Source organism: Callospermophilus lateralis, chromosome 18 (genome assembly GCF_048772815.1).
Source record: "Callospermophilus lateralis isolate mCalLat2 chromosome 18, mCalLat2.hap1, whole genome shotgun sequence".
NCBI lineage: Eukaryota > Metazoa > Chordata > Mammalia > Rodentia > Sciuridae > Callospermophilus > Callospermophilus lateralis.
This window is the reverse complement of record NC_135322.1, coordinates 14,695,353-14,718,286: the sequence shown is the minus strand read 5'-3', so window position 1 is coordinate 14,718,286 and position 22,934 is coordinate 14,695,353. Positions and strand designations below refer to the sequence as shown.

The 22,934-nt window shown below is 54.8% G+C and overlaps 2 protein-coding genes across 2 annotated transcripts; both read left to right on the top strand.

The window, feature by feature from the left end:
- Positions 1-8,023: 8,023 nt before the first annotated feature.
- LOC143383179 (interferon lambda-4-like) lies at positions 8,024-9,657 on the top strand. The gene is made up of 6 exons (XM_077105680.1): positions 8,024-8,129; positions 8,374-8,552; positions 8,951-9,022; positions 9,095-9,238; positions 9,351-9,425; positions 9,559-9,657. The coding sequence occupies exons 1-6, from the start codon at positions 8,024-8,026 to the stop codon at positions 9,655-9,657; spliced, it is 675 nt and encodes a 224-aa protein (XP_076961795.1).
- Positions 9,658-12,134: 2,477 nt separating this feature from the next.
- Positions 12,135-13,563, top strand: LOC143383176 (interferon lambda-3-like). The gene is made up of 6 exons (XM_076837527.2): positions 12,135-12,144; positions 12,237-12,418; positions 12,731-12,805; positions 13,057-13,200; positions 13,294-13,389; positions 13,465-13,563. The coding sequence occupies exons 1-6, from the start codon at positions 12,135-12,137 to the stop codon at positions 13,561-13,563; spliced, it is 606 nt and encodes a 201-aa protein (XP_076693642.2).
- The last annotated feature ends 9,371 nt before the right edge of the window (positions 13,564-22,934 follow it).

Below are 22,934 nucleotides of genomic sequence, written 5' to 3'. Positions count from 1 at the left end.
GGGGTGGCTTTTATGAGCAAGAGCTCTTAGCCGGGCTGCCCCGACCTGGGGATCCTTTCTGAACGTCAGCGCTGGCTCCAGTCCCCCGGATCCCAGCCAGGGTTACCCAATAAATGGTCCTGAGCCAGAGGTGGCTCCCGGCCATCCCTGGCCACCAAGTTCAGTCTCTGCTCTCCTTCTGTCCTTTCTCTTTGTCCTTATCCTTCTTCCACCTTCATAACAGACCCCAAGCAAGCAACCACCGCGCTCCAGGCCGTGTATTAAGCTTTCTTGCGTCCAGGTCATCTCAGAGTTTGAAGGACACACTGTGTGGCTTCAAGGCTTATCCCATAATGCCATGGCTGCCTTGAAGCTTTTCAGGGTCTACTTTGCTATCTCTCTTCATTTTATCAGTCTCTTCTCTTGGTTCCTTCCTTCCTTGCTTCCTCCCTCCCTCCCTCCCTCCCTCTTTCTCTCCTTTTTGGGATCCATCCCTCTTCTTACTCCTTTTCCAACCAACGTTCAGCTCAGCGTCTCTGGGTCTGTCTCAGTCAATCTGTGGGTTTTAGTTTGGAATAAAGTTGGTCTCCATCTTTGGTGAAGGTACCCGTCATGTTCATAGAATGAAGCCTGCGAACAGAAAATCACAAAGAGAAAAGACCTCACCTATGATGTCCCCACCCTTCACCCCACCTCTGCATCAGTTTTCCAGATAAAAACTTTCCAAAATGTCAGTTGTGTGTACCATATCTGATTATGGAGGTGACACTTTCTTACCAACATTAATATAAAAACACCACTTGGAGTTGAGGAAGCCTTGAGTCCCACTTCCTGGAGGTAGACCTATTTTTAACAATTTGTAACCATTTCTCCTGTTCTTTGCCTTTCCGTGAGCAGTTTCACTCCAGCTGGAACCAGGCTTTCCCCCATTTGGTAGCTGCTGTTCAGGTGTCTTCCTCATCTCTGCATCTTCTGTCTTTAATTACAGCGTATCAGTTAAGGCCCAGCAGGAAACAGCTGGCCCAATCAATTTAGGATAATTTGAGGCGAGGTTGACACCAGGAGCATTTACAAAAGGATTGTGTCGTGAAGGGGAGTGACAAGGGACAGTGCAAGTTCCTAGGGCCAGCAGGGGCCTGGGCGGGCACCCCTTGCCCTAAGGAAGGAGCAAGAGGAGGATCTGGTTGCTGGCCCTGGGACGGAGGGTCCCACAGGTGGGTCAAGGGACAGATCAGCTTGGGTCGAGCCACAGGGAGGAAGCGGGAGGAACAAACACCCTGCCCTCCTGTCCCTGTCCTGGCTTTACTGCTGAGGTCTCTTAGGGGCTGAAGGCCAGCCTCCTCCATCCAGAGCAGGAGGAAGGAGCAGGGAGGGTGGCCGTGGAGAGACCAGCCTGTCCCAGCTTCCGCCCCAACAGGATCATTGACTCACTAGCCTCCTACTGGTTGGCATTGACGTATCCCCCCTTGTTGATCAAAGCCTTGGTTTTCAGTGGTGTTGGGAGAAGGGACCGTGTTTCCCTCCCATTATCTTAACAGTGTCTTTCTCAGAGCCACGATTCCCAATTTTTAGTTTTAGCTTTAGTTTTAGTTGTTTTGATGATGCCTTTCGTATTGTATCCAAAAAGTCATCAACAAGCCCAAGGTCACCTAGATGTTCCCCATGTTGTCTTCTAGGGATGTTCTGGTTTTTCGTTGTACATTTAGGTTTATGCTACATGTTGAGTCCGTTTTGGTGAAAGGTGTGGAGTCTGTGTCTAGATTTATTTATTTTTTTTTTTGCATGTGATGCTCAAATGTTTCACCACCATTTGTTGAAAATAATAAAAACCTATCATTTCTCCATTTTGTTGATTTTTTTTCTCCTTTCTCAAAACTTGGTGGACCATATTTGTGTTGTTCTTATCCTGGGCTCCACTGATCTATCCACCTGTCATTTGGCCAACACCCCCCTGTGCTGACTGCCATAGTTTTGAAAGAAGTCTTCAAGCTGGATCATGCCAATCCACCCAATTTGCTTGTCTCCCTTACTATTGTGTTGGCTCTTCTGGGTCTTTTGAATCTTCTTACAAATTATTGATTTATCAGTATCCTCAAATAACATGCTTTGACTTTTTTTTTTTTTCAGTGCTGGGGATAAGCCCAGGGCTTTGAGCACCCCGGCAAGCTGGGGTTTGGGTTGGATGGCACTGACTGTGTAAACAGAAGTTGGGAAGAACTGACTTCTCACAATATTGAGTCTCCCTATCCATGAACATGGAAGATCTCTCAATTTTTAGATATATGTAATTTCTTTCATTAGGACTCTGTAGTTTTGTTAATTCAGATCTTATACCTGTTGTGTTAGATTTGTCCATAAGTATTTCATTTTGGGGGGTGCTAACGTAAATGGTGTTTTTTGTGGAGACTGGATATAAACCTTGTATGTGCTAAGTATGGGGTTTACCATTGAGTTATATCCTCAGCCCTATAGACAGTGCTTTTAATTGCAAATTCAAATTGTGCATTGTAATTACACAAGAAAGTGATTGACATTTATGTATTAATCTTGTATCCTACAGCCTTGCTACAATTACATATTGGTTTATAACTGTGGGGCTTTGGGGTTTCTTTTTTCCTACCAGGGATTGAACTCAGGGGCACTGGACCACTAAACCACATCCCCACCCAATTTTGTATTTTATTTAGAGACAGGGTGTCACTGAGTTGCTTAGGGCCTTGCCATTGATGAGGCTGGCTTTGAACTCACGATCCTCCTGCCTCAGCCTCCTAAGCCGCTGGGATTACAGATGTGTGCAACCATGCCTGGCTCTATAATTGTAGTTTTAAACGCATCATATTGAACACGCAGGACTATGAAGGAGGCTAATTATACTGAAACAAAATTACCAAAACAGAAAAATAATTCTGTGATACAGTAATATAGGTATCTCTTCATCAATGTGTTAAGGAGCAAGATACAGCAACTCGTCTAATAACTACTATACATTGGAGGTGGTAATAACTATAAGTGATATTTCAAAGGTATGTGATACTGCTGTAATGTGCTGTAAAAATATGTGTCTTCTTTCAATGACTTTAATTGTCGATATTAACGGATTCTAATACTATTGTTGTTTCTTTCTTCTGTTTTCTTCTTTCTTTGTTTCTGGTGCTAGGAATGGAACTCGGGGCTGGAGAAAGCTAGGCAAGTGCTTGTCCTGTCCCATCATCCCCGATGTAGAATATTCATAAATTACAAGCAGTGGTGAGTATACCACTTCTGAAACTTTGAAATAATTGTTATGTTTTTGAGGTCTACTATTTTGAGAAAGGTAATAGGTGAATGGTTAGAACATTTGACATCATATATCTGTTTTCTATATTTATATACAGATGAATATATACACAAAGGGCATACAAGCTCTAGATGATGATTTGTAACCTATTTTAAAGCAGCTGCATCAATTTCATTGAAATATTCTCAGAAACAAAAATGTGGAACTTAATGGGTTAAAAACCACAATGAGATCCCATTCCATACAACAGCTAAAAGAATCTGCGGTAAGACCCAGTGCTGGTGAGGACGCAGAGAAACTGGATCACTCTCGCATTGCTAGTGAGACTGCAAAATGGCACAGCCACTCTGGAAAGCAGTTTGACAGCTTCTGCAAAAACTAACATGTGGGCTGGGGCTGGGGCTCAGTGGTGGAGCACTCGCCTGGCACAGGGGAGGCACTGGGTTCCATCCTTGGCACCACATGCAAATAAATAAACAAAATCAAGATATGGTGTCCATTTATAACTAAAAGAATTTAAAAAAATAAAGACTAACCATGCAACTACCACGTGACTCAATAATTGCATTACTGAGAATTTATCTCAGAAAAATGAAGACAAACCCTATACATATATGTTTATAGCAGCTTTATTTACAATGGCCCCAAACCGGAAAATAACCATGTCCTTCTGTAGATGAGCGGTTATCCATGCCACGGAACACTGTTATGGTTGGCTTATGAGTTGTCCCCCAAAAGTTCCTGTGTTAATGGAGGTGAGATGATTAGATGATGAGAACTGTAGTCTATGCAGTGGATTAATCCATTTGATGGATTAATAAATGGAAAAGACTGAGTGGTGGTTGTAGGCAGGTGAAGCATGGCTGGACACGGAGGGTCACTGCTATGGTGTGCCCTTGGGGATTTGTACCTGTCCCCTGTCTCCTCCTCTCCCTCGTTCTGCTTCCTGGCAGCTTGAGTAGGGCAGGCTCCTCACCAGGCCTCTCCGCCATGATGTTTCACCTCATCTTGGGCCCAGGACAGTGGAGATGGCAGTTTGTGAACTGAATCTCTGAAACCATGAACCCATATAAGCTTGTCTTTCTCTCAGTTGTTCTTCTCAGGTCTTTTGGTCACAATGACAGAAAAAAAAAAACTGATTAACACAAACACTACTCAGTAATAAAAATGAATGAACTCTTGATATTTACAGCTGTCTGGGTAAACTTCTGGAGAAACGTGTCCAGGTTTTTTTTTCACTCACACCAGACGGTTACATACTGGATGTTTCCATTTATTTTACCTACTTCTTAAAAAATACCTTTATTTTATTTATTTATATGCAGTGCTGAGAATCAAACCCAGTGCCTCACACATGCAGATACAACCCCAACTCTATTTTATATCCTTTGGGGGAGGGGTTACTAGGGATGGAACTCAGGGGCCCTTGACCACTGAGCCATATCCCCAGCCCTATTTTTTTTTTTAATTGTATTTTATTTAGAGACAGGGTCTCGCTGAGCTTCTTAGGGCCTCGCCGTTGCTGAGGCTGGCTTTGAACTCGTGATCCTCCTGTCTCAGCCTCCCTAGTGTCTGGGATTACAGGTGTGTGCCACTGTGCCTGGTGTATTTTACATTCTTGAAGTGACAAAATTACAAAAATGGAGAGCAGATTAGCGAATGCCAGTGGTTTTGGAAGCGCTGAGCTAGGAAGAGAGTGACTGTGACGCTTAAAAGGGCGACACAAGGGGCATTAGGGCTGTGGCCCAGTGGTAGAGCGCTTGCCCAGCACGTGTGAGGCCCTGGGTTCCATCCTCTGCACCACATAAAAATAAATAAATACAATAAAGGTATCGTGTCCATCTACAACTAAAACAATAGTTTTTAAATTTCTTACAAGAGAATGAACTCCACCCTAGTAGCCAACACTTGGGATGAAAACTCTTTTCTACTTTTTGGGTGGTGCTGGGGATCGAACCCAGGGCCTTGTGCATGTGAGGTACGTGCTCTACCAACCGAGGTACATCCCCAGCCCCAGGATGGAGACTCTCACGGCTTCCAGCCGCTGGTGGGGTAGACCATTTTTGAGAGGATGTTGCTCTGACCGCTAGATCTGCTGATGATGGCTGAGAAGCTACTGTCCTTGACCTGTGCCGCGTGGCCACAGCGCTGCTGTCTCTGCTGAGCCCTCCTAGCCCCAGGCTGGCCTCCCTCTGGCCTGCAGACTCAGTCACTGGGAGGCGCTGTCAGGAGACCGCGGGGAGCGCAGGCAGCAGGGCCAGAAGGTTTGTTTCATATTCTCCCAGCAAGGCCATGTCTAGGGCTGTGTCCCTGTACCTAAAACCACCCTCTCGGCCTTGTGAGTAACAGTCCCCCTGCGGCTCCACCCTGGGGTACGTCACCAGCCCTTGTCAGTTCCCGTAACCCTGCTGATGTTCCCCTGGTTAACCTTTTGAGTAAGCCCTCTGTTTCCTGTAGATTTTATTTTTCCCCGACAGTTTTAAAATTTGTGTCAGCATAATGAAAAATTCACAGGCCGCTGTAAGGAACGATGTAAAGAGCTGAGGGTGTTGGAGCACAAGCCTGTAATACCAGTGACTTGGGAGGCTGAGGCAGGAGGATGGCAAATTGGAGGCCAGCCGCAACAATTTGATGAGACCTGTCTCAAAAGAAAATTTAAAAATTGAAAAGGCTGGGGGTATAGCTCAGTGTTAAAGAACCCCTGGGTTCAATCCCTCGTACAACAATAAATTAAAAATAAATAAATAGAGGAATAGGAAAGGAACCATACACAGAAACCCTGCATCCCACGAGGATCCCTGAGCAGGCCTTTTTGTAACCACGCCCAGCGGCTTCCCTCCCTCTTCCTCCTCCAAGGGCACCAGGCCTCAATACCTCATTCCTATTTCCTGGTCTCTATGAGCTGAATCGGTGCAGCCGTTCACCCTCTGAAGAACACCTCGGCTTTCCCAGATCCACTCTTACAAATAAAGCTGTTAGAAGCATTTAAATAGCAAACAACTCTGCTACTGAATGGCTACGTTTTGATTTCTCTGGAATAAATGTCCTCGGAGTTTCATGGTTTGTTTTATAACTGACAGTCACACAGTGGCACCAGATCCCCTTCACACCAACAGTGTTGGTGACCCAGTTTCTAGATCATTTTTGTGTTACACTCACAAATACATGCTCCAGAGTTTCTCTTCTTTTGGTTGTTGCTTAAATTCCTAAAGTTTTGTTTTGTTTTGTTTTGAAGAGTATAGGTCTCAAGCAGTGGGTCTTGAACAAGAAGGCTTTCCATTAGGATGGTGTTAAACCTTATTTTTATTGCACACAACTTGAGCTTAATATCCTGCATTGTAGTACTCAGATCTGAATCACTGATTGTCCATAAATTCTGAATTTTTGTTTTGTTTTTTTGGTCCTGGGGATGGAACCCAGAGGGGCTTTACCACTGAGCTACATGCCCATTCCTTTTTATTTGTACTTTAATCTCTCTAAGTTGGTTAGGGCCTCCCTAAGTTGCTGAGGCTAGCCTCAAATTTGCAATCCTCCTGCCTCAGCCTCTTGATCTGATGGGATTATAGGCATGTAGCACCACACCTGGAAATTGTCAATAGTTTTCATCTGAAATTTACAGTTCCGTTCTTCCAGCCATTCCAAGTTTATTTCTAGTACTTCAATCTTTGGAGGCATATGATTTTATTTCAGTTCTATGCTGCATATCAGTTTGGACACTTTTGATGGCAAATAAATAGCCAAACTCCAAACTAATGCTGGCTTGTGCCATGAAGAACTTAAAGGCGCACAAAATCGAGAAGTAAGGCTTCAGGTGAGGTTTGACCCAGCAACTGAAGATATCACAAACCTTATATTTTGTTTATTTTAAAAAACCTTTCAGGTCTTCCTTTGTACTGCTGAGAAGGCGGTCTATGCCTTCCATTCCCATCTAGTAGGAAGAACACAGCATCTTTCCCCACAAGATGTCCAGGACTCAGATTCATTGTGATGGGAATTGCTTAGGTTAGATGGCCACCACAAACCCAGTCACAGCAATCTCTGTAGCTTGGATGATTTGCTAGAAAATACCTCAACCATTCTAATAGGGTCAGTGGACAGCAACCATCTCCAACCATAACCCAGACAACTGCCATCAAACCCACACTCCACATCCACCAACACATGAGACTAGGGAGGATTCATAATCTCTCTGGGCCTCCGTGCCCTCATTTATACAATGGCGGCCAGGAGGATCTACCCACAGTGTTGGGGGAGAAAACCCAGTGGACACAGGAGGAGAGGGTAGGATGGGGCCTTGGCAATGTCATTCTAAGCCACACTTAAGAACAGTCCATGGTTCTAGTTCTCCAGAAGAATCTAACACTACTTCTATAATTAGTAAAGAAATGAATATTACTTAATATCAGAACAGGAAAGTGTGTGTGCAGCAGAGGCAAAGAAAAGGCAGGGAAAGGAAGGAAGGAGGAAGAGACGCCCAAGTAACCCCAAGGCCCAGGACGGAGCAGGACCACTGCAGGGTGAGCTCCCAGGCGGCCACCTGGACAGTGGGCAGGGAGCCGAGCTGTGGCTGGTGAGAGGGGAGGGGGGCTTTCAGGGGCTGCTCGAGTGCAGGAGGAGAAGCAGCCGGTGCAGAAAGACAAACCTGTGTTTGGAAAGGAGTCCAGGCCACTTGCCCTGGAGCAAGAGTAGAGCCAAGACTGGCACCAGACCATTGTAGGGTAAAGTCCTCTGAGCCAGGCAGGGATCCCACGCGGCCTGGGGCCAGCGATGACGTTGGGAAAAGGGTACCTGGGACGGGGAAGCCTGGGAGGGAAGCGCTTCTCATCCACTCACATAAAAGTCACCATGGATGGCCCTGAGGCCACTGTGGAAGGTGGACACCACTCTGCACACCACACAGGAGACAGAGAGGGGCACCACCAGGCATCCAGTGCACATCAGAGGTGAGCAGCGAGGGGCAAGAGGCTGAGGGGACAGAGGGCCTCGGGGTCCACTCGGTCTGTCCTCTGCATGCCTACAGCGCATGCTCTCTGAGGACCCCTCCACTCAACCACAGGCAGGGGGCTGCCCTGGAAGGCTCATGCCTTGGGTCTCCCTGACGTCCTCGCCTCCTGCAGGAGCAGAGATGAGGCCCAGGAGCAGAGCTTTTTGGGTGGCCTTGTGGCTGTGGGTTCTGTGGACACTGGGTGTGGCGTCGGACTCCAGGGGGACAGTGCCCAGGCGCTGCCTGCTGTCGCACTACCGCTTTCTGGACCCTCGGGCGCTGGCAGCGGTCAAGGCGCTGAGGGACAGCTATGTGAGTGGGGACCGCCCTCCACCCCTGCGCCCAGCCCTGAGCCCGCCAGCAGCCAGCACGCGCCCATCCATGTCCCTAGGGCCCCTGCGACCAGAGCTGAGCCGCGCCTCTGGGATGTGCTGCAGGATTCTGAGCAGGACGCTCCCCAGAGCCCAGCTCCAGCACCACCCAGGCTGGGCGCCAGCTGAGGGGCGCTTGGCGATGGGCAGCAGGGGTCCCGGTGGCGGCGCTGGGCGGGGCCGGGGGAGCAAGGGGCACATCTCAGCCCCGCCCCCGCGTCCCAGAGCTGCTGCACCAGGGGACCACGGGGGAGCCACCTGGCCAGACCCGCGCCGCGTCCCCACGTCCTCGCGGGCTCCGCGATTAGGTGCCAGCCTCACCTGACGCTTGTTCCGCAGGAGGAAGAGACCCTGAGCTGGAGGCCACGCAACTGCTCCTTCCGCCCCCGGAGGGACCATCCGCGGCCCTCGGTGAGGCCAGGTGCCTGGGAGGGGGCGCGGGGCGCTGGCGCGGCGACGCTAACCGCCCTCGGGTCTCCACAGTCCTGTGCTGGGCTGCGCCACGTGGCCCGCAGCATCGCGGACGCCCAGGCGGTGCTGAGTGGCCTGCGACACCCGGAGATGCTCCCTGGCACCGACCAGACCCTGCAGCTGCTGGCGGCCGCGGGACGCGACCTGGAGACCTGCGTGAGTGACAGCGATTATCGCCCTCCTGGTGCCCACGAAATCTGGGTCTGGGTCTGGTTAGGAGGGACGCTGGGGCCGGCGGCTGCCCCACTGACCCGCGTCGCCCCTGCAGCTCCAGCTGATCCCGCAGGGCTCCAGGAGGAAGTCCCCCAGGCCACCGCGGAGGCGTCACAAACCGCGCAGAGCTGTGAGTGCAGCGGGCGGCGCAGGGCTCCCACCCAGGGGACAGCAGCGGGTGGAAGGATAAGGAGGAGCCTGGGGGCGACAGGGCCCTGTCCTGAGGTCCTGGGAAGGACAGTCCTGACTCCTGCCGGTTCCAGGACTCGCCTCGCTGCCATGAAGCCTCTGTGGTCTTCAACCTGCTGCGCCTGCTCACGCGGGACCTCAGGCTGGTGGCGCACTCGGGACCCTGTGTCTGACCTGCTGGGCTTCGCGGGGATCCCGAACCCGGAGCCACTGGCGGCTGGACCCTGGACCTGGCGTGTCTCCCGGCCAATGGACGCTGAGGCTCCAGACACTGGCCGCACCAGGACCCACTGGCACCCGCTCTTCCCTGAGAGAAGTTGGGGGCCCAGGATGCGGGGCTTTATCGTGGATGACTGTCCTGGAGTTATTCCAGTGGCTAGTGGCACTGAAGAGCCTTGAACTTGGGCAGGACCCTCGTTGACTTCAACACTGAGGTTGCCAGGAACCTCAACCCACTTCAGAATCCTGTCCCTTGATCGGGACCCTGGAAGCCGCCTTGAGAGTCTGAATCTCTGAGTCTCTGACCGACATCCAAAGGGCCCCCATTCCTGAAGGGAGTGAAGGGCACCTGGTCCTGGATTAGTGTCTTCCCTGGACTCTGTTACATGTGTGTTGCTTGTACTGTGAAGCCCCTGTCTGCGCTCCTGACCCTGTTGTTAATTTATTACAGTTCATACTCAGTGTTGCCTTCCATCTTTTCTGTTCTGTTTTCATTTGGACTCGCCCTCCACAGCAAGAAGGACTGATGCCCAGAATCAGGGGACAAGAGTGTCAGCTCTGACCCTGCCATTCAATTAGAGTGACTCCAGGAAAGTGAGTTCTGTGGAGCCTCAGTCTCCTCATCTGCACAGTGAGGGCGGCTGCTTCTCTTGCAAAGGAGCAGCACACCTGGAGGTGGTGCTTGTAAGGTTCTTGCTGACCTCCACGGGCTTCCCTAATGACCTCCATCCAAGGAGCCTGCGCATAGGTACAGAAATCCTCGGATTAGTGCTCTTGGTCCAAACCAGGGGACTAGCCCTCCTGGCTGCCACCTGCAGCCTCCTCCCCAAGGCCACACAGCTCCTAAGGTTGGAGCCAGGACAGAAGCCTAGAGTCCTTGAGCTCCAGAGCGATTGCAGGTCACTGCCTGGGCTGACTGTCCAACAAAGGACAGGGCATGTGGAAGAGTGGCAGAGCAGTGACCAGCACGGGCAAGGCCCTGGGTCCCATCCCCACACCACACACTCACACTCACACTAACACACTCACACTCACACAAACACACTCACACTCACACATACAAAAACAGTGTGGTGCCAAGGGATTTGCAATCTGTGACAATGTGCAGAATTTGCAGTGGGAACAGTGTCTGCCACAGCCAGGATTAAGGCTCCTGTACTGGAAACTGAACTGGGAGGTGCCTTGGGCACGTCCTGCTCTGATTTGGAAGCAGTTGTATGAGTCAGAGCTCAGAGAGTTTGACTGTGTATCCGTTTCCTAGAAGTGTGAATGAGGGTATAGGTTTTGGGATGGAGGCAAGTGTCACAGAGGACTGTCTTCTCTGTCATGAGCTCTAGGTCCAGGAGACCCAAGCACAAGGGAGACTGGGATTGGCCTCCAAGTGTCAGAGGAAACACTCACAGTCTTGACCTTAGTGATTCCTTGCTGTGTGTCCGAAGGCAGGTCTCTTAACCTCTCTGAGATTCTGCAGTTTGCTACTTACTTCAAAAGGAGGCAAGCCACAGTGTTCCCTGGGTGCGAGCGTGCATGTCCAGTGCCAGGTGAGATGAAGCATCTGGAGCAGAGCTGGACATGACAGGGCTCAGCAGAAGGGGTGGCTCTCCTTCCCTGAGTGGGCTCCGTCCCTCATTCCCCTGGCTCTGTGCTCAGAGCCTCTCCTCAGGACCTGCCTGCTGCACACCCCTGCTGTGCCCCTGCCTCTCCAGTTTTGTTTTCTGTTACTTGACACAGCATAGGGCACCTGCCCCGTTGTCAATTGCCCCTGCCTAAAGCAATGCCCAGGAAGGACAGTTTCGAGTTCTTTCCAGGGCTCTGGGCAGCAGGTGGGGAGGGGTGGGGCGGTCTGGCCTCCTCACTCTGGACCTTCCCTTCCTGACCCTCCCCGCCCCCAGCCTCCGCCCTGGGCCTCCCCCTCTGGGAATTGCAATCCTCAGGGCAGCCGCTCCCTGGGGTGCCCTGCCATCTCCTCCCTGCAGGGGACACCCTGCCCGAGGCTGGTCCCCATCTCTCTGTGCACCCCAGTCCTGGGTCCCTCCCAGCAGGCACCGGAACCCCTTCCTGTGACCCTGGGCCGCCCCAGGGCTGAGGGTTCCTGGGCGTCTCCTGCCATGGCCAGGCTGAGTCCCTGTCCCTTTCCCTTTCACTTTAGCTGCTCACCTGTGCCAGGCCCCGCCCCCGGGCTTCCCCAGCCTGGGCTCCCCTGGTGGCCAGCGCAGGCCTGGGTGCATTTTCGCTTTTCCTACATCAGCTGGGGCTGCCCTGAGCAGGGATAAAAGCTGCCCCATGGAGCTGCAGGGACAGTCCACCCTGCACCTTGGGGACAGAAGCTGGGGACACTGCAGCACCCAGATCCAAGGACCTCGGGGGACAGCCTGGACACAGCCGCAGGTGCACCCTGTGTTCCCATCGCTGACGGCCACCAGACCCGAGGATGAAGCTGGGTGAGCCCCACAGCATGGCCCCTTGTCACCGTCCCCAGTCCCAGCTCTGTCCTCGCATCCCCAGCCCCTGACCCTGTCCTCCCGTGGTCCAGGCGCGGCTGGAGGCTGCTGGCTCCTCCTGACGCTGACGTCTGCGGTGCTGATGAGGACACGGGCAGTTCCTGCGCCCAGTCCCCTCAGCGCCCACCCAGATGCCAGGGACTGTGACGTGGCCCAGTTCAAGACTCTGGCCCCGCGGGAGCTGCAGGCCTTCAGGAAGGCCAGAGACGCCTTTGTGAGTCGTCCCCAGGCCCCAGGGTCGCCACCGCCACCGCCTGTCCCTCCTGCCTGTGCCCCGGCCTCCTCCCTGGGCCTCCCTGTGCAGTTCCGTGGGTGGCCCTCAGCCTCCCTGCAGAACTGGCCTCTGCCCTGTCCACCCTGGGCTCCCTCCCGCTCTGGCTGCTCTGGGCGACCTGAGGTCTCTCTTGGAGGGAGCCTGCCCTCCCCTGAGGGAACCTGCCCTCTTCCTGCTGTTGGCCCCACAGGCCCCTGCTGTGGTCCAGCCTTTGCCCTCCAGTGTGGGCTAACCTGGGCCCTTGCTCCCCAGGAGTCGCTCCTGCTCAAGGACCTCGAGTGCCCCTCCCCGCTCTTCCCCAGGCCCTGGGACCTGCGGCAGCTGCAGGTGAGCTGCCAGAGCCAGGCCAGCCTGGCCTCCTGGGCCCACTGTGTGCCTCCCAGGGGACCCTGTCCTTCTCACCGTCCCTCCCCCTCCCTGCCCACTGTCCCTCCCCCTCCCTGCCCACTGTCCCTCCCCCAGTCCTGCCTGCACTGCTGTGCCCTCTCCCTGCCCCTCCCCCTCCCTCTCCCTCCTCCCTCCCTGTCCCCTCCCAGCTGTCTCTCAGGGAGACCTCTCACTGTCTCTGTCCCCCTCAGGTGTGGGAGCGCCCTGTGGCCTTGCAGGCAGAGCTGGCCCTGACGCTGCGGGTCCTGGGGACCATGGCCAACTCGACCCTGGGGGACGTCCTGGACCAGCCCCTTCACACGCTGGGCCACATCCAGTCCCAGCTGCAGGCCTGTGTGAGTCCTGGGGTCCTGGGTGGCTGGGTCATGGCTGTGACCCTGCTCGTCCCCTGTGCCCAGACCCACTCACACGCCCCCCTCTGCCCACAGGCCCTGGCTCAGCCCACAGCAGGCCCCAGGCCCCAGGGTCGCCACCGCCACCGCCTGTCCCACTGGCTGCAGAGGCTGCAGCAGGCCCCCGAGAAGGTGAGTGGGTGGCAGAGGACTGGGGCGGGAGCAGCTGGGCCCCCAGGGCAGCCACTGAGCCCCTGGTCCCCACAGGAGTCCCCCGCCTGCCTCCAGGCCTCCGTCACCTTCAACCTCCTCCGCCTCCTGGTGCGCGACCTGAAGTGTGTGGCCAGTGGACACCTGTGCGTCTGACCCACACCCTGCTGAGCCGTCCAGGGATCTCAGGTCTCATCTGTGCAGCGATGACACTCCTTAATTTATTGTCCCCAGCCCTCCACGAGGCCTTATTTATTTCTGTGACTCTCAGACTCAGATCCAGTGTTTATTTTTCTACTTTTGTAAACATTGTGCAAATAAACGGCGAGGCCCAGGCTCTCCTGCGAGGTCGTGTCAGTGTGTGTCCTGTTGGTGGCCATCTCTGTCTCCCCCACCTGCAGCTCCCCACAGCCCCTTGTCACCTGTCAGGGGTCTGCAGCGGGAGCCGGGGGCTGGGACTGTGGGGTCCTGGTTTCCTGGGCAGAAGTCAGAGTGTCCCTGGGCTGTCCTGGGACCCTGCAGGGAGCCCTCCCAGGTCGAGTGCAGGGGCCACAGGCTGCTCCCTGGTGCTCAGGACTGAGGCCTCTGCTGGCCCTGCAGCGGGGTGGCCGCCTGGTCCTGGTCCTTTTCCCAGGGACGCTGCCCCTCAGGGAGCAGAGCCCTGCCCCGTCTCCCAGGATTGGGGTCTCTCCCCTCCCCCTCCTCTCTGTAACCTGTGGCTGGAGAACTTCCTCTGGTCTTGGGGGCCCCTGTGCCTGGGTGGGACGCCGTCACCCAACCAAGACAGTGTCCCTAGTTAAAGTCCCCAAGCCTTAAATAGCCCTCATGTCCCTTTGTCAGAAGTTCCAGGGCAGGGCTGGTTGGCTTCCTGGGAGCCCTCGTGCAGCCTGTCCCAACACTTGGTGACTGTGTGTCGTTGTGGTCGTTGTGTGTCATTGTGTGTCGCTGTGTGTCACTGTGTGTGAGCCCTGGTGGTCCTGGCCCCTCAAGATGGAGGGGGAGGCCTGGGGCTGGGCTCAGTGGACAGCGCTGGCCTGGATTGTGGGAGGCCCAGGCTTCGACCCTCAGCGTCACACAAAAATCAACAGCAATCAATGTCCAGTGTCCAGCTACAGCTGAGGGTGTTTTTGAAGTGAAGTGTGAGGGGATGGTGGGACTGTCCCCTCCTCAGCACATTCTCCTTCCCGTCACCCTCCTTCCTTCCTCCACGGGTCAGGTGGCTTTGATTGGGTGACCCCGACCCTTGTAGGTGAATGGTCAAGCCCTGGTCACCATGACCTTCCCTACCTTTTCACTGAACATGGTCAGTTGCATGACCAATGTGTCCCCAGCAGATGACCGGGCACTGAGCATATCCTTCCCTGCTCTGGTGCTACCGCCCCACTCTACCTGGTGACCAGGGACAGGTGTTCTTGACAGATGTTGGCTGCTCTCTTCCCTCACTGGGCACTTGGCAGAAGAGTACCAAGACGGGCCACCAGCTGACCTTCGGGTCCAGTGGCACACTTGGCGGGTTCTAGGTAGAAATTCTACTCCTCTGGGAGGGACGGCCTCTCCAGCCACTGAGCCTCATCTGGGGGATTCCTAAGGTGGTCAGGGGGACTGTGGTCAGCAACGCCCCTCTGGTAGTCACCCTTGGATTCCCAGGCTCACTACTCTACATTCTAGGGACCCTAATGAGAGACTGAGGGTCCCTCTGAGAGCTATGGGCGTCCCTCGGTGCACTCCTGGGTGTTCGCTATTATAATGAAATACCTGAGGCCAGGTGACCTTTGTAGGAACAGTAAGTTCGTTGCTGCTCCCAAATGCCAGGGTTCCTTCTGCCGACGGCCTTCTTGTTGGCCGAGCCCTGAGTCGGCACATGGCCGGGAGCTGCTCCTACACCTGGGGTCCTCCGCCGTCTCTCCCTCTTCCAAACCCTGAGGGTTCCATCACCATGTTCCAATCTTGGGTCCGTATCTCCTCCCAGTCCCTCCCGGGGTCCACCTCTGGACACCACCGTGACTAAGGGACCCACAGCACAACTGTGGAGGAGGAAGAGCTTATTTGAGGGCTCGGGGCTTCAGGGCTCGGAGTCCATGGACAGCAGGCTCCACCCGGGGGCTCAGGGCCGACAGGACATCGTGGCAGGGAGGGCGGTGGAGGGCAGCGGCTCACGTGGTGATCAGGAAGCAGAGACTCCACTCTCCAGGTGCAAGGACAGACCCCAAGCCTCCACCCTATGCCCCCCTCCCCCAGCCTCGCCCCCTGCCTCCAGTGACCCCCAGGGAATGCCATCAGGGCCACCTCACTGATGATGCTAAGATCCCCACGACCCAATCCATTCCCCTGGACCTAATGCATCGTCTCACACGTGAGCTTTTGGGGGACGCCTCACGTCCCCACCTTAGCAGCACCGCGGTAGGTAGGACCCTTTCTGCCCTCCACACCTCACAGCGGGGTTCACTGTCCACACAGGAAGCCTTGGGGGAGGCCCAGCCCAGATCCACGCCAAGGTGCGGTCTGCCTCACAGAGTCTCTGCCAACCTGTGCCCCAAGCTGCACCTCTAAGAAGTCGCTTGATGGCTCTGAGGGGCCATGAGCTTCTACCCAGGGGCCTGGGAGGAGCCGGAGGCCCAGCCCCCGCCACTGCTCGGCCTCCTTTGTACAGAGTGTGGCGCTCAGCCCTGCTGAGCTTCTGCACATCTGTCGCGCATCAGGTTTCCGTGACCCCTCGGGGCCCTTCCTGGCCAGGCCCGAGGTCAGGAAGGGCACAGCCATGGCTGGCTTATGCCAGGCCAGGTGCACCCCTGCCATCCAGGGCAGAGGGCTCCTGTGTGCAGGCTGGGCTACTGGACACCTCCGCCCAGCAGGCTCCTCCTCAGCAGCGGCTCTGCGACAGCCTGGTGCCCGGGGGCTCGAGCACTGGTCCACACTGTCCCTCAACTGTCACCACCGCCGCTCCGTCTTGTGCCCTCTGTTCTGAGCCGTGGCTGATGACGGCTGGGATGTCAGCGACTGGCCCAGCCACGATTTCTCCTGGTTGATGAGTGCCACTTGGTGCTAGATTCTCTGGGGACCGGGACGTGAAAAGAAAAGGACCGTTACACTGTGAGCTCCCTCTCTGCTGTGCGTTGAGTGGATCCCCAAAGATGAAGGTGCTGGAAGCTTGGTCCCCAGTGTGGCAATGGCGGGCGGTGGTGGGGCCTTTAAGAGATGTGGCCTGGCGGGGGGAGGTTAGGATGTTGGGCCTCTGCCCTCTGAAGGGATTAATTGTGGCTTTGCAGAGGGAGTTTGCTTCTGAGAGATCTGGTTGGTTTGAGGGGAGGTCCCTCTACCTGTGCACCGCTTCTGAGTACTGCTGAGTCCCTTTCCATGTTGTCCCTACATTGTGATATATAGCAGGCCCTCCCCCGAGGCCAAATGGATGGAGAAGCTCAATCTTGGGCTTTCGGTCTCTAAAACTATGAGTGAAATGATCCTTTTTGGTTTATAAAGCACTCAACCTAAGGCATTTTGTTATAGCAACAGAGAGCTACAATGCTCTTGTCAGCCCATCCATATGCCTTGATCCCAGGTGATCTCACCACCATCATCTCAGCTTTCATCTCTCAGGCCGCTGACCAAGAGCCAGGCGTTACCACTGCTCCTGTGTCCCGATCTAGTCACCCCTGGCTACTTCTCTTTTCTCATGTGGACTATTTCCTTTGCCACCTGGACCTGTGCCCTTGGGATCTTGCCTCCCTCCGGTGTGTCCAGGCCCTGGATTCAGCTGGGAACTCCTGTCCATTTCTCCTTAGCCTCCTGGGGAGCCAGTCCACCCGTGGACCACGCACTGGCCTTTCATTCTCCACCATTGGTCCTGAAGGTCCCTGCCATGGGGCGACGGGTGTGAGCAGAACAGGTGCTGAGTGGACATTTGCCCGTCAGGGAAGCAGCACCCCCTGTTCCAGAAGCCTCACCGTCCCCTGGTCCTGCCTGGGCCAGATCCTGCACCCATCAGCTCCATTTTGGAATCGATTGCTGTGTGGTGTCCCCGATCTGATTTGGTGGGTCACTCTGTGAGTTGTGGCCCTGTGGCTCCTCTCCTCTGTGCCCCGGTAACGGGCTGGATGCTGCTTTGGGACCCTCTGTCCTCTTCTGTAGATGCCTTGACCTTGCTCCAGATCCCTGGGGGCTGCGCTGGGCCTCGCCCGTGGACGCCCCGTGCACTCTGTGCGGGACCTTCTCACCCCACACACCTCGGACCGGAGGGTCTGTTGGGCCATCAGCCTGGGCCCTGGGCTTCCTGTCCAGCACGACATCGCCCCACGTTAATGCCCGGGAATCGTGCTCCGGCAACATGTCACTGTGAGGACGCGCCTAGCAACCCTGTGGCTCTTCCTGAGTGACAGGAGGTGGGGGGCACTGGCTTTATTTGGAGGGGGTCTGACAGCCCGGACCCTGGATTCCTATAAACTTCACCCATGAGACCAGCAGCTGGGCCTTCCTGGGTCATCTACTATCCCGGGAGGTCGTTCTTCCCATGTCCTCGTCACATCTTCCCTTTTTCTCTGTCGCAGGGATGGGCTGGGGGAGGGCGGTGGCCCCCACTCAGCTGATACTGATTACAGCAGGGCAGCGGGCTGCAGGCCCCGGCCAGGCTCCCCTGGGCTCTGGACATCCACTGTCAGTGGGAACTCCGCGGCCTCCTTTCCAGTGGGGACCGGGGACTGCATTCCCCAGCTCAGTGGCCACATCACCAAAGTCCTAGGACCCGTGTCCTCCTTGTAGCCAGGATTCCAGGTCCAGCCCCAGCTGCAGGATGACCTCTCCTGGGGGAGACGCAGAGGCCCTGTCATCTGCCAAGGTCCATCTGGGTTTGATGGGGACAAGGGGTGAATTAAATGGGGCTTCGAGGTGGACCCAAGTTCCTGCAGCCTTCCACATTTGAGGATGGCCCTGGTGTCTGCGTTACTTCTGGACACTATGACTGGGTTTTCAGTCTTGGCCAGGATGGGAGGGGACCAGGACAGAGGATCTGTTTGATCTTCTCTCATCACCATAGATCTCTGGGCACCCCCTGGTCAGGACTCCATGTGACCCCTTCCCCAGGTGTCCCCATGCTGACAGGAGGCTCTGTGTGGCACGCTGGGTCCCCAGCTTCCATAGTCACCCAGATCCTGTGTCCCAGGATTCTGTACAGGGCAGTGGCCTGTGGCCCCTTGGCAGGGCTGGACAGGTAATAGCTGACAACTGGCCGTCGGTGAAGAAAGACGCAACCTGGGGCCCTTGTTGGGTTCCATGGGGTCAACACACCACCATGGCCAAGGTCAGGCTGCCAGTGAGCTGGGACCTCGGGAGAGCTGCAGAGTGGCCCTGGGTGTGTCTGTCCCCCACCCCATGTCAATGCCAGGGACAGCGTGTTTTCATGTCCTAGGTCTTTGGTGTGTTCAGATGTGGTGTCCCCCCCAAGGTCACGTGTGAGACCATGCACGAAGGTCTGGGGGAGCAATGGCTGGGCCACAGCCTTGGCCTCATCAGGGAATTAACCCCTGAGGGGATTAACTGAGGGTCACTGGAGGCTGCTGGGGGGTGGGGGGTGGCTGGAGGAAGCGGGCACTGGGGACGGGGCTGGGGGATACACTTGGTGTCTGGGGAGGGGAGTCTGCTTCCTGGGCGTCCTGTGAGCTGCTTCCCTCCGCCACACCCTCCGCCCTGATGTCCAGCCTCCCCTGGAGCCTGAGGAACCAGCCGGCTGTCCCCGGATTGAGACCTGGGAACGGTGAGCCCTCGGGTGAAGGCGTCCTGCTCTAGGGTTGTGCTGGCTGGGTCCCTTCAGTCACCGCAGGGAAAACGCTGACAAAAACAGGCTTCAGGAAGAGGGCAGCCCAGCCCAGGGGACTCAGAGGGACAGCCTCCACCGTCTCCCAGGTCTGGAGGCCGGAAGTCACACCTGGAGCCCTGGGCAGGCCGGTTCCCTCTGCCACCTGTAAGGGAGACGCCTTCCTCCCTTGTCCAGCTTTTGGTGTTTTTTGGGGTGATGCTGACATTGTTCAGAGGTACCCCACAATGTCTGCCTCCATTGTCCCCAGGTGTTTCCTCCCTGGGGCCTCGCTGGGACAAGGACATCAGGGACACCAAAGGCATGAGCCTTCCAGGGCAGCCCCCTGCCTGTGGTTCCAGTGGAGGGGTCTCGTCCTCAGAGAGCGTGGCTGATCCCACGCAGGGACAGACTCGTGGACCCCAACGGTCTCCACCACTGCCCTCTCTCCCTTCACCCCTCACCCGTGTCTCCTTCCCCTGCCTTGGGCTGCTGCGGGACCCGCCGTCCACCGTCTTCTGTGTGGGGAGCTGAGCGCTGTCCACCTCCCGCACTGCTCCCTGCTCCGGCCATGGGGTGGCTTTTATGAGCAAGAGCTCTTAGCCGGGCTGCCCCGACCTGGGGATCCTTTCTGAACGTCAGCGCTGGCTCCAGTCCCCCGGATCCCAGCCAGGGTTACCCAATAAATGGTCCTGAGCCAGAGGTGGCTCCCCGGCCTGTCCCCGGCCACCAAGTTCAGATTGTGTCATTTAACCCTTAACAAGCTCGGGAAAGCAGGGTCTGTCATCAGTCCTTACAGACAGAAGCCTGACTTCCAGCAACTTAAGGGGACTGTCCCCAAATACACAGCTATAAAACTGAAGTGGGGTTTGAAGGACACACTAGGTGGCTTCAGGCTTGTCCTCTAATGCCATGGCCGCCCTGAAGCGTCTCAGTGCCCCCTTTGCTGACTGTCTTCATTTCCCAGTCTCTTCTCTCGGGATCGTCATCCATTTCTTGGCCTTTCTTTCCTTCCTTCCTTTCTTTCTTTCCTTCTTTCTCCCTCCCTCCCTCTTTCTCTCCTTTTTGGGATCCATCCCTCTTCTTATTCCTTTTACAACCAACGTTCAGCTCAGCGTCTCTGGGTCTGTCTCAGTCAATCTGTGGGTTTTAGTTTGGAATAAAGCTGGTCTCCATCTGTGGTGAAGGTACCCGTCATGTTCATAGAATGAAGCCTGCGAACAGAAAATCACAAAGAGAAAAGACCTCACCTATGATGTCCCCACCCTTCACCCCACCTCTGCATCAGTTTTCCAGATGAAAACTTTCAACAATTTTAATTGTGTGTTCTGGTCTCAAAATAAAATTTGAAAGGCCTGGGGATGTGGCTCAGGGCTTAAGCAGCCCTGGGTTCCATACCCTGGTTTAAAACAAATAAACAAAAACCCCATTTGAGGGATTGTGTGCAGGAGGAGTCAGGTCACTTTTCCAAAATTATTTGGATTTGCCAACTAAAAGATGTGATGTTGGGAAGGGTGGGGAGAGGCGATAGAAACGTGCAAGGTATGCTTATGACATTTTGAAGGGTACCTTCTGATGCTTTGGTAGTGTTGCCCTTATGGGTTTTTAGAATAATTACACTCTAAACATTTTGATGTTTCATAAAAGTTCTGTGCTTTTTTTTATTTAATGCACCCAAGCATTTTTTAATACTTTCCTTTAAAAAAAATTTTTTTGGATGGACACAGTACCTTTATTTTTTATTTTATTTTATTTATTTAAAAGAGAGAAGAGAGAGAGAGAAAAAATTTTAATATTTATTTTTCAGTTTTTGGTGAATACAACATCTTTATTGTATTTGATGTGGTGCTGAAGATCAAACCCAGCACCCCGCACATGCTGGGCGAGCGTGTTACCGCTTGAGCTACATCCCTAGCCCATTTTATTTGTTAATTTTTATGTGGTGCTGGGGATCAAACCCAGTGCCTCACGCATGCTAGGCAAATACTCTACATCGGAGCCACAGCCCCGGGCGATACTTTCCTTTTTTATCACTTTATTTTATTCATTTGTTTTAATGTGGTACTGAGGGTTGAACCTGAGCCTGACACATGCCAGGCAGGTGCTCTACCACTGAGCCCCAACACTAGCCCCAAGGTCTGTGCTGTTGAGCAGGAAAACAGACACTCAAAACATAAGTTTGGAACATTAGTGAGTAAGAGGGCATAGCCTCGAAAAAAGTCACTATTCATCCATAATTGTCAATATTCATTAATTAACTTAATGACAATTCAAAGTGGTCCCCTGAAGAAAGCTTGGATATTCTGCTAGAACAAACCTCAGCCATTCTAATAGGGACAGTAGACAGCACATCTCCAACCACAACCCAGACATCTGCCATCGAACCCCCACTCCACTGGGCCTCAGTATCCTCATTTATACAATGGCGGCCAGGAGGATCTACCCACAGTGTTGGGGGAGAAAACCCAGTGGACACAGGAGGAGAGGGTAGGATGGGGCCTTGGCAATGTCATTCTAAGCCACACTTAAGAACAGTCCATGGTTCTAGTTCTCCAGAAGAATCTAACACTACTTCTATAATTAGTAAAGAAATGAATATTACTTAATATCAGATTGGGAAAGTGTGTGTGCAGCAGAGGCAAAGAAAAGGCAGGGAAAGGAAGGAAGGAGGAAGAGACGCCCAAGTAACCCCAAGGCCCAGGACGGAGCAGGACCACTGCAGGGTGAGCTCCCAGGCGGCCACCTGGACAGTGGGCTGGAGCTGAGCTGTGGCTGGTGAGAGGGGAGGGGGGCTTTCAGGGGCTGCTCGAGTGCAGGAGGAGAAGCAGCCCGTGCAGAAAGACAAACCTGTGTTTGGAAAGGAGTCCAGGCCACTTGCCCTGGAGCAAGAGTTGAGCCAAGACTGGCACCAGACCATTGTAGGGTAAAGTCCTCTGAGCCAGGCAGGGATCCCACGCGGCCTGGGGCCAGCGATGACGTTGGGAAAAGGGTACCTGGGACGGGGAAGCCTGGGGGGGAAGCGCTTCTCATCCACTCACATAAAAGTCACCATGGATGGCCCTGAGGCCACTGCGGAAGGTGGACACCACTCTGCACACCACACAGGAGACAGAGAGGGGCACCACCAGGCATCCAGTGCACATCAGAGGTGAAGAGGCAGGGGCCAGAGGCTGAGAGGACAGAGGGCCTCGGGGTCCACTCAGTCTGTCCTCTGCATGCCTACAGCGCATGCTCTCTGAGGACCCCTCCACTCAACCACAGGCAGGGGGCTGCCCTGGAAGGCTCATCCTTGGGTCTCCCTGACGTCCTCGCCTCCTGCAGGAGCAGAGATGAGGCCCAGGAGCAGAGCTTTTTGGGTGGCCTTGTGGCTGTGGGTCCTGTGGACACTGGGTGTGGCGTCGGACTCCAGGGGGACAGTGCCCAGGCGCTGCCTGCTGTCGCACTACCGCTTTCTGGACCCTCGGGCGCTGGCGGCGGTCAAGGCGCTGAGGGACAGCTATGTGAGTGGGGACCGCCCTCCACCCCTGCGCCCAGCCCTGAGCCCGCCAGCGGCCAGCACGCGCCCATCCATGTCCCTAGGGCCCCTGCGACCAGAGCTGAGCCTCGCCTCTGGGACTGTGCTGCAGGATTCTGAGCAGGACGCTCCCCAGAGCCCAGCTCCAGCACCACCCAGGCTGGGCACCAGCCCAGGGGCACCTGACGCTGGGCAGCAGGGGTCTGGTGGCGGCGCTGGGCGGGGCCGGGG

Excerpts from the sequence above, each read along its gene's own strand:
- LOC143383179 (XM_077105680.1), top strand. The coding sequence starts at position 8,024 with ATGACGTTGGGAAAAGGGTACCTGGGACGGGGAAGCCTGGGAGGGAAG. Across the intron at positions 8,130-8,373 it reads CCCTGAGGCCACTGTGGAAG|GAGCAGAGATGAGGCCCAGG; the intron begins GTGGACACCACT and ends CGCCTCCTGCAG. Across the intron at positions 9,426-9,558 it reads GTCACAAACCGCGCAGAGCT|GACTCGCCTCGCTGCCATGA; the intron begins GTGAGTGCAGCG and ends TGCCGGTTCCAG.
- LOC143383176 (XM_076837527.2), top strand. Across the intron at positions 12,419-12,730 it reads GGAAGGCCAGAGACGCCTTT|GAGTCGCTCCTGCTCAAGGA; the intron begins GTGAGTCGTCCC and ends CTTGCTCCCCAG. Across the intron at positions 13,201-13,293 it reads AGTCCCAGCTGCAGGCCTGT|GCCCTGGCTCAGCCCACAGC; the intron begins GTGAGTCCTGGG and ends CTCTGCCCACAG.